The sequence below is a fragment of the Pelobates fuscus genome, chromosome 12, assembly GCF_036172605.1.
Source record: "Pelobates fuscus isolate aPelFus1 chromosome 12, aPelFus1.pri, whole genome shotgun sequence".
In the NCBI taxonomy this organism is placed as follows: Eukaryota; Metazoa; Chordata; class Amphibia; order Anura; family Pelobatidae; genus Pelobates; species Pelobates fuscus.
In genome coordinates, this window is record NC_086328.1 from 85,230,268 (window position 1) to 85,241,116 (window position 10,849).

The 10,849-nt window shown below is 43.3% G+C and overlaps 1 protein-coding gene across 1 annotated transcript in view; it reads right to left on the reverse strand.

Annotated features, from left to right (window-relative positions):
- PLCB3 (phospholipase C beta 3) overlaps positions 1 to 3,893 on the reverse strand; it is a 137,226-nt gene extending 133,333 nt beyond the window's left edge. The window contains exon 1 of the mRNA XM_063437490.1: positions 3,665 to 3,893. Coding sequence (XP_063293560.1) covers positions 3,665 to 3,763 — 99 coding nt within the window. The 5' untranslated portion in view covers positions 3,764 to 3,893. The remainder of the gene's footprint in view (positions 1 to 3,664) is intronic.
- Positions 3,894 to 10,849: the final 6,956 nt, after the last annotated feature.

Genomic DNA, 10,849 nt, shown 5'->3' on the forward strand with positions numbered 1-10,849 from the left:
ATGTACTGGATACAACTCAAAAAGGGAAGACAGAAAGGTCAAGGAGGGCTGGATGACGTTTTACTATATATAGAGACATCAAAGTTTTCAAAAACGCCCTGTAAAGCAAAAACTCTTAGGCACTTCTGTAAAAAAATATTCAGAATGTGCAGGTCTCTTAAACAGATAAACAGGCACCTGGCTGGAGAACCATCAGAAAAGCGAACGTAAACAAACTGTCCTCAGATACTAACAAAACTGCCTCAATGGAGTTTGGAACAAAGCACAACAAACTTAAATTAACCCCTTAAGGACACATGACATGTGTGACATGTCATGATTCCCTTTTATTCCAGAAGTTTGGTCCTTAAGGGGTTAAACAGCCCCGTTAAACATCAAAACGAAGACCACTACAGTTCCTATAAATATCTTGGTATGTGGCTAGACCATAACAACTAATTTGGACTGTACATTGATTAACTTTTTTCTCCAAATGTTCCCTGAAAGTTAGTACTATGTTCAGAAACCAAACCTGTTTCAATTCCAGGTGAGGCGTGTTGTATAAGCATCTTCACCACATGTCCATCTCAGCGTTCCATGTTAAAGAAGCTAAACTAGTTTTGTTATACAATAGCAACGCTGGCTGAGAGTCATGGTAAGAGTACATTATAACCATCTGCAAAGACAAATTTAGCAATCACAGTAATATACCCTGTGGGGTGTTGGTGACTTTTTATTTATTATAACCAAGCAAGTGTATTAAGTAGCCATGTTCAACGGAACGTGGAAACTATGGAAACCAATTCCAGAAAACCTTAAACAGTCTAAGCACCAAACAGTCCACCTTAATAATGTGGTTTTGGTGCACTGATTCTGTCCCTTTGACCTGACAGCGTAAAACACTGACGTTTCAGGGAAATGACAATATTTACATTTGTTCAAAACCATGCCTCTAATAGCCATCAGACTGATTGCCACTAAAGACACTTCTTTATTGAATGCCTTTGATTTTCGAAGGCCTTTATGTTCAGTGTTATTAAGCACAAAATGGTAACTCCAAACACCACTAATGCTCTTCACAGAAAGATGCACAGACTGGCAGAGAGCAGCTATTGCCATGCATGCACCATACCTTCCAAGTGGTTCTCAAAAAAAAGGATTGGCTTAGACTGAAATAATCAGTACTGATTATCTCAGAGGCGGCAAAACGTTTGCTACCAGGAGTCTGTCACTGCGCCACAATATAAGCGGGCAAGTTTTTTCCCCCCCACAGCTTAATCTAAAACAGTAAGGGAACACACCTAACGTTTAAAACTATATAATTATTTATCCTTCACACTTCCCAGAATGTTATATGTCTCTGAAATGACTCTGCTTCCCTGTATGTATAACAAGTACAGTTTAATTATATGTTGGCCTAGGTCTAGGAGGTTTTCAATAGGTAACTTTGTAACTGTACTTAATTGTTTGTGCTTGCTGGGACACGTAGCATGAAAACTGCAATGTATGCCGAACAAATAAATAATATTAAGCAAGTTATGCATATGAGCAAATCAATGACCAGCCATGTGGTGTATCTCTCTATCTGTACATGTGAAAAGCGCAGGTAAGGAGAATGCGATACAGAGCATAAACTTTTTCACATGCTGACAGAATACCAAACTTATAGAGAACATATCCAGCCCCTGGCAAAAATATCAACCGGCCTATCAGAGCTTGACATTATAGATCCACACCCCCAGTAGATATACATTGGTCTCTGGCAGGGGAGGGGTTAACCAACAGTCACTTCCTTTCAGTACTGTCTACTGCCACTCTCTTTTTAAGCGATTCCCCTCTCCCCCCGGGTCATTTCACTACAAGTCTCCAGTAAAGAAAAACTACATCCACTAACATCGCACATCTGGCCCTAAAACATGGGCCCTCGTGGTAAACATCTGCTCTTTGGAGAGGAGCCCAATCTGACTGAGCTACTGACATGTGCCTACCTCCCTAAGAGGTAGCCAGTTATCAATCCCCATCTCGCACTAAAAAAAACCCAAATATCATTTATATAGCTCCAACATATTCAGCAGCGCTGTACAATGCTATGCTCAATCACAACATGATGCTAATATGACAACGCACGTACGGCAAATATGAATAATAGGTTATCATCACTTAAATTATTATTATAATAAACATTTATATAGCTCCAACATTAACAGCAGCGCTTTACAATTCTACAGATATTTCCTATAACAAATTGTCAGACAAAACAATTGTTGACAGATACAAGAGGCGAAGAGGGGCTTGTTCAAACAAGCTCACAATGTAGGAATGAGCAAGCAAGTTAAACAGAGGCGATTCCCAGCTGTCATCCAACTACAATTCCCACGATGCTTTGACAGCTACATTATTTTCTAAAACAGATGTGGGGATGACACTTTTGGTCACTACTGGTCTGAAAGTTAGATAATCAGTATTACCCTTTATCACTCAACCCCAGCAACTCCACCCTTCGCCCAAATGACATATAGCCCCACTAACATTAGTCAATTCACCACAGCTTTATTTATATAACTACGGCAACACATTGTCCAGCACTCAATGAAATTAGAGAAACCTTCAGGAGTTCCAGTCATTCTTCACACACCAAAAGATTTGTCCAGCAGTAAACAAATGTATAAATAATATTGTTACCTATGTATTCTATTACCCAAACATCTATTACTTACTGCCCAAATATTCCGATTTAGTAACCAAGCTACTGACAGGCACATGTCAAAGAAATCTACCTTCATGGTGCCCCCTAAAATTGTCACTGCTTACCGCCCCCCACCACCACAACCACACTCCCCATCAGTCACTGCAACTACCCCCAACACTTTGTCCCCATCAATCACGGCAACTATCCCAGCACTTTATCCACATCATCCACTGCACCTACCACCTACCCAGCACTTTATCCCCATCATTTACTGCAACTACTCCAGAACTTTATCCCCATCATTCACTGCACCTACCACCCACCCCAGCACTGTATCCCCAACAGTCACTGCAACTATGCGAGCACTGTATCCCCATCATTTACTGCTACTACCCCAGCACTGTATCCCCATCATTTACTGCTACTACCCCAGCACTGTATCCCCATGATTTACTGCTACTACCCCAGCACTGTATCCCCAACAGTCACTGCAAGTACCCCAGCACTGTGTCCCCAACAGTCACTGCAAGTACCCCAGCACTGTGTCCCCAACAGTCACTGCAAGTTCCCCAGCGTCCCCAACAGTCACTGCGAGTACCCCAGCACTGTGTCCCTATCAGTGACTGCAAGTACCCCAGCACTGTGTCCCTATCAGTCACTGCATCTACCCCAGCACTGTGTCCCCAACAGTCACTGCGAGTACCCCAGCACTGTGTCCCTATCAGTGACTGCAAGTACCCCAGCACTGTGTCCCTATCAGTCACTGCATCTACCCCAGCACTTTCATCTTCAGTCACTACAACTACCACAGCACTTTATTCCCATCAGTCACTGAAACTGCACCTCCAAAAGTGCTTTTATCTCCAGCAGTCACTGCAACTACCCCAAAACTTTTATCGTCATCAGTCACTGTAACTACACCCCCCAACAGTACTTTTATCTTCATCAGTCACTCAGTGTCTGCCCCCTCCCCTTTCCATGAACTTCACCCCTTACCTCGTCCCACTTGATGAACTTGCTGCCCTTAAGCAGGGTGTCTGGTACCCGGACCGGTTCCAGCTGGAGGGAATGTACCCCTGGTCGGGCCCCCGCCATGTCTGCGGGACAAGCTGGGGGTAAGAAAAGAACCGAGAGAGAAGCAGGGACTGACCGGGGAGAGATGGAGGGAGGGGGGGAGGAGGGAGAGGGAGGAGAGAGTGTGTGAGAGAGAAGCAGGGACTGACTGAGAGGGGGAGAGCTGGTGGGAGGAGAGACAGTCAGATAGAAGCTAGGGAGGAGAGAGCTGAGGAAGGCAGGCGGGAGACAGCAGGGAGGAGAGAGCCCCTAGGCAGCAAGCTCAGGGGACTGAATGGCGAGAGAGCAAGCTGCCCCGGGGTAGAATACTCCACATTCCATTTCTTCAGCCTTTTGTATTCTTTATTCTATTTACTTTGTCATTCCTCCACAGTAGGTTTTTTAAATTATTATTATTTTGTTTTATTAGTTTTTTTTTCTTCCTATCTCTGTCTGACTGTCCTCCCTCTTCCTGCCTTTACACCTGTCTATAGGAGCCATGATTTGGGGAGTATCCTGTCCAGGCACATTCTTCACATACCAGTCCTTTACCTCTGCATACCCCTGGGAACTCCTCCCTGTAAACAGAGCTGTCACCGACCAGGACTGGCTGAGACTATTACATTTCAGAAATCAGACAAGGAATGGTTAAACTCCTGAAGTCATGCACAAGACACAATCTGACCTTCTATACTCCTGTCAGGCTAAAACCTTGTCTCCTTTCACTCTCACCATGCTCAAACTGTGTATTTACTCCCATTGATTGTGCTCAAACTTTGACCCTCTTCACTCCAATCATGTTTAAACACTGACAGGGTTACTTGCTAAACTCAAAACTGCTGGGAATTCAAATTGAATTTAAAAATTAAGGCCAAAATAGCCAAATTGAAAATTCAGTTTTTATTCTGACCTTAAAGGGACACTATAGTCACCACAACCACTACAGGCTAATGTAGTTGTTAAGGAGTCTAAAGCCTGACCCTGATTGGCGCAGTGTGGTGTTTTGCTCTGCATGTCCAATAGCCTCCAAGATTGAGTATCTCAGCTATGTAGGAGTGGCCAGTGACGTAGAAAGAGTACGTTTAATACCGTTCAGGGGGATAATCTAACAGTTTAACACTATAGTGTTGGCAATACATGTTTGTATTATTGACACTATAATGCTTTAAATTTGAAATTGGCCTTATTTACTCTCATAATGCTTTTCTCAGAAGGAATTGACATAATGCTTTGCTAAGCGAATACTGTAGACCACAACTCCATCCTGTCTTGAACAGACTTTTTTGTGATTATCTCCTGTTCACTACAACTCCTATTAGACTGAATTTAGCCAAAAGTTTAAAAGAAGAATATAGCGGGAGGAATACAAACAAGTAATTTTACTCACCTTTTCTCCCACGTTCTGCTGGTCTTGCCGAGGCTGGCCCCGCCACCATGACTGAGATCATCAGCCCATCCAATCCTTTTCCATAGGAAAACATTAGGAGGCTACTGTGCATATATGGCAAAACGCTATGCTGCGCTATTCAGTATGTCCTTATAGAGAGGCATAGATTTAATGCATCTCTATGGGGAACATTCAGCACCTCCATGCTGAGCAGCACTGGACTTGGAAGCACCTCTAGTGGCAGTCTGAGTGACTGCCACTTATAGGTGTTACTAGGCAGTAATGTAAACACTGTCCTTTATCTAAAAAGGCAGTGTTTATAGTTCTCAGCTTAAAACTGCTACGTTTACATCTGAGGGACCTGGCGCCCAGACCACTTCATTGAGCTGAAGTGGTCTGGGTGACTATAGTGTCCCTTTAAGTATCATTAATTATTAAATATCATGACCCTTTAAGCTCTTTAAATACTGACAATTTAAGGTGACTTTATCGGTTTAAATATATTCAGGCATACATTTTCATTTTATGTACAGTTTTGTCATACCTCCCTTGTCTAATCTTAATATTTTTTATTTATTTTTTTTACAAATGTAGACTGTAGGGTTTTTTTTTCTTCTTTTTTTTTCAAACAACGAATTGTGGTGCTTTAACCCCTTAAGGACACATGACATGTGTGACATGTCATGATTCCATTTTATTCCAGAAGTTTGGTCCTTAAGGGGTTAAAAACCCGAGATGCAAACTTTTGGCTAAAATGGATTGTTTTCTAAAATTTCTTCAATTTAGCCTTAGTCACTGGTTGGCTATTTTTGACTATTTTAAAATGTGGTTTTCTGTTCACTGTAGGTCAGACTTTAGACCCCTATGTCTTTCTCTGCTGGCCTTCTCAATTGGATGCTTCCTGCTCACGCAATGCCTCCTTCAATTTGTCATGTTTCTGCATTATATCAAGTTTGCCAAAACACACTATACAATTTGAGCATGCTAAGCATGCTATTTTGGAACTTGCCCTATATGACTTCTGTCTGTTTCTCATGGTGGGAAACAACTCACAGTAAAGGATGTGGATGACCCTTAATCCTTTCAAACTATACTTGGGATTATAGGGAGGACATAGCTATGACTAACTCTGTATACCTTTGCTCACTGCAACCTCTAGCTAGGGTCATACATCCGTCAAATGGATGGCAGTGACTCCCTGTACCCAGTTCCAAGATGTTTGAGATGGTACTTTTTTTTCTAGTCCCAGATTCTGTTATTCTTTTTTATTTTTGGGGGGGTTGTATGTAATTGTTATTCCCAAATCTGTAGTCTTTCTGCCCAAGTCTTCTCTCCTTTGGGACACTCAAGGTTGTTAATGCCGAATGTTTGATGGATCATATTCTTATGGGGTAACACTAAACCAGCAATTGTCAAGAGGAAAATATAGAATTGGTAATTGTGGCCAAAATAGCAATGTTATAGAACTAGCCGTATTGCATAAATTCTCAGATTTGCATTTTGTGGCCTAAAACGTTAAAGCCCCTGGTCATTTCAAGACCATTTCTGTTTGGTGAATACCCAAACAAGTTTACTATAGTATATAATTACCATGGTGTTTGTATAACCAGTTTGATAAAATGGCATTGTTTATTGTTGTTTTACATACTCTGTGTTTCGGAATGCACAGTGTTAACATGCCCTGTTATTACATGGGGCTTTCACATTGGAGCCTTACATAATGTTCTTCTAGATCTACTGGAATGTGTCTTGGTTACAGTTTCTTCTAATTACATACTGTATTTCATTTCAGTTTATTGCAGTGTATCAGCGCTACGGAATTTGCTGGTGCTATAAAAATAATAAATAAATAATATGCCTTTATTTTTTATTTTTTAATTCTTTATTTTTGCAGTGCATATGAGGGTAACATACAGGCATGTGGTACCCCAAAGGCAATCCACATGCAGATTTCTAAACCAAGATTACATAACAGGGAGAGCAATGGGGTATGTTAGTACAATGCACTAGTTTTTTGTTTTACAAACAAGCTTAATACATGCTATTTAGGCAGATTAAAGAATAAAACTGGGATAAATTGTGGATGCATATACATAGCATGTTCATTTAGTTTAGGTACATTAGCTGAGTTAGTGAGCTCAATAGATAGTGAATAACAAGAGGGAAATCATGGTTAAAGTAGGTTAGGTGAAGATTAATGAGTATTCATCTGTCTTGGCTGCCTGAGCTTTGAGAGAGTGGTTACAAGTTATGCTAGACTTGGACTAAAACTTGAGTGGCCCTAATAAACACTAAGGTGGCCCTAGCATTTAAGAATAGTCCAGCATACATATGTGAGAGTTCAAATGGGGCACAGAGGGCTGTGTGACCGAGGGTACTATGCCTGGCTTTGAGTCCTATTCCCCCTGGAGGTCAGCCGATGCCTTGTTGAGGCTGTGGTAGTCGTTGCGGCTGGTGTATTCCCCGGGGCGTGCAGCAGGCCCGTGTCGAGAGGCTTCTGGGCAGCAAGGGATGGGCCTTGTCGCTGAGTTAGGTGCCCCCATGCTTGTGTGTGTGCTAGCATTTTTGATTCACAGACCTGGGGACATGTCGGTGCCGGATCTGATCTCCTCCGTGGGTAGGCAGTGGAACCAGGTAGTGTCTGACTCCGGTTGTGGTTGGCCTGCATCCGGCGTAGGTGAGGCGGTGAGGTGGTACCCCTTGGAGCGCTCTGCCCATGTAGAGTTGTAGCAAGGGGTCGTGCCGCTCGTGGTGTCTTGAGCTTGTGGGGTGTGCGGTGTATGGTCCGCCGCCTAGATGGGGTTTCTGCCGCAGGTGCCTGTGAGGACTTTGTCAGAAGTCCTCGGGGTAAGCGTTTACCCGATCGTTGTGGTAGTCTCTCATCTGCGATCCCCCAGCGTGTGTGATATCAGGTACATTCTGCGGGGCATTGCGCCAGGTCTCGGGGTAATTGTCGTTTGTCCTATCCTGGGTGCCGCTGCAGGGTACGGGTTGCTTGGTGCAGGTTGTCGCGTAGGCCAGGTGGTGCATGCATACTGCAGTAGTCTCCGCAGTCTGGTTCCCGCTCTTTTAGCTGCCGCCATTTTAGGTTAGGCCTTGGGCCTGCACGGTGGTTCGGCAGTGTCTCCATGTGTGGCTTTGTGGCCCGGACCGGGATCACCCCCCCCCCGGTCCAGAGGGGGGGGGTCGGGACCGGATCAGCCGGTGTTCCGTTGCTTGTCGGGTTCCGTTGGGCAGGATAGTAGAGTGGCGGCCGTCCACTCCACTCACTGCTAGGCAGGCCCCCACCTGGTGCTGCAGGGACCTCTCCTCCGAGGGACTAGAACCCCAACGGCAAGCCTCACCTCGGCTCCGGTAGCCCGTGCGCATTGAGGGTCGTGGATGCTCATGCTCAAGCATTTATTTCTCCCATAACTGCCGATAAATGGGTCTGTTAGATCGTGTTGTGCGGGAGCTGGTCTCTCATGCGACCGCTCGGCTCGGCGGCCCGGCCCTGCCCCCCAAATAATATGCCTTTAAAACCTGTTTGATATGTTTTATTATACAGGCTTTTGCTGCAAACTCTTTTTGGCTAATGCCACGCATTATGCGTAAGAATGGACTTTCACTGCTAAGAATTTCCAGACTCTGCGATGCAATGTTGTGATTCCCAACATTAGATAAGCAAGGGTAAGGGGAGTGTATGGGAAGTGATGTCATGAATGTTATCAGTGATGCAATGGGGAGGCCCTCCTAAAAAGTGAATATGTCAGCATTCAAGCGGTGCTGACTGGCAGCTATGGGTTGGTCATGTGCAAAGTGTTGCTAAAGTGCTTGTATTGGCAGAAATATCCCACGTTTTTTACACTTTGTACAAATGTGTTTAATGATTAATTTGCACTATGTATATTGTGGACGCTTGTCCCCAAACATGGGTCACCAGAGAGCAGCAAATTTGGGTTGGTGGGACAGGGGAACAAAATAGAGTCTGTCTTATTGCATCTAGAACAATTTAGGGGGCTATGCAAAATAATCCATTAAAGGTGCACTCTAATCACCATAGTCACTACATACCTGGGACCTAATGGTATCAAATCCACCCGTGATCATGCTGAATTCATTGGTTGAGAGCATCTGCTAACACCATCAGCCAATTAATTCTGTCAAAATAGAAACAAAATTGACTTTTCTATGGCTGAAAGAAATAAGGACTGTAACGGAGCTCCTAGTACTCCAACTGGGTACCTCCGTTGATGGATGCTCCTAGTGCTTCCCGAGGGCTCCAAGCATTTCTCCAGACACCATAAGCACTGCAGACCGAACCTCTCTTCCTGCAGAGAGCGAAGCTGGAACAAGCTCTTAAAAGAGCTTGGTGATTATAGCTAGGGGAGTATGTAGAGTATAGCAATCCCCCAGTGTAGATACAGCCGTATCCCCCAATCATGAGATGAGACTCTATGTTGAGGGTCAAGTAGTTCTCTTTAATCAGCACCAAAGGGCTTTCTTTCATGCAGGTTTTACACACATAGTACCGCCCACAGGGTTTTGTAGAACAACCAATAAGACACGTAATATACAGTAAAACACTCCCATTCATTCCCACAAAATCCTCTCCTTTGCCTGTGATATAATTACTGTACACAATGGGTTAATGTAATTATCACAGGCAGGAAAAATATACTTTTTTTTTTTTTTTTTTTTTTTATTAATTCTTTATTTTTGTTGTGCATAAGCTTTTAACAGTCGGTTGTGAGGTACCCCAACGGCATTCCTCCAACACATAGTAGACAGTTTAACAGAGAGGTACATGCAATATCTAGCACAAATTTTGTGTTTAAAGGCAGTTGAGTATGAACATGGTAGGAAGCAAGCTTAGTTAACATTAAACTTTGTCGCTATTGTGTTCAAGCATCTGAGTGCAATCTGCTGGGTGCATGAGTAAAGTTAAACGAAATGCTATGCTGGGATGCACAATATGTAAAGTAAAACAAAGTAAAATATAACAGTTATCATAGTCGACGTTTAACAGTACTGGATTAGCTAGTCCTACATGAGTGTATAGTGGCAGTACAGTTTGCAGTGTTTCAGTAGTTGGGTTGTGTGTGATGTGCATACAGGTTACGCTGCTCTTGTGTAGACTATTATACAATAACAAGTTATCAACATAAAGTTAAGCACATTAAGAACAGTGAGACATACGCTTAATATCGAGTAAGCTTTTAACAAGCATGTGCCATGAGGAACAGTGTGACACTAGTACGGTAGAGCAGTAGATTATTGGCATCAATAGTGGATAACAGAGTTAAGCTGGTCGTAATGGCTTACTAATATTATAGCTTAAACTGGTGGCGAAAGGTGCTTACAGCAATACATTTGTGTCAGGCAGGTTATAAGTTCGCACAGGTTTGCCTGTAGGAGAGTGTGTGTGTAAGTAGAGGAGTAACATGGAGGGAGCTGTGAGCTCATAGCAAGCTTGGTCGTTTGAGTGTAATGGGAAGACAATTTTAAGGCTAAGTAAAGGGCAATACTAGGGCATACCAGTATGTGTAGCCGCCAGCTTCTGAAACTGTCAGCTTAAATTAACTCAAAATAAAACGTTTGTACCAATAGGTGGTCAACAACTTATGTCAGAATGGGTTTGCATCAAGTCCTGAGTTGTAGGTATGGTATGGTGAAGCAGGCTTAACTGTGAGTCAAATCCGATAAGAGGGAACGGCTGGGTAAGATTGGCAAATGTAGGTCTGTGTCCTCCGGTGGTAGGG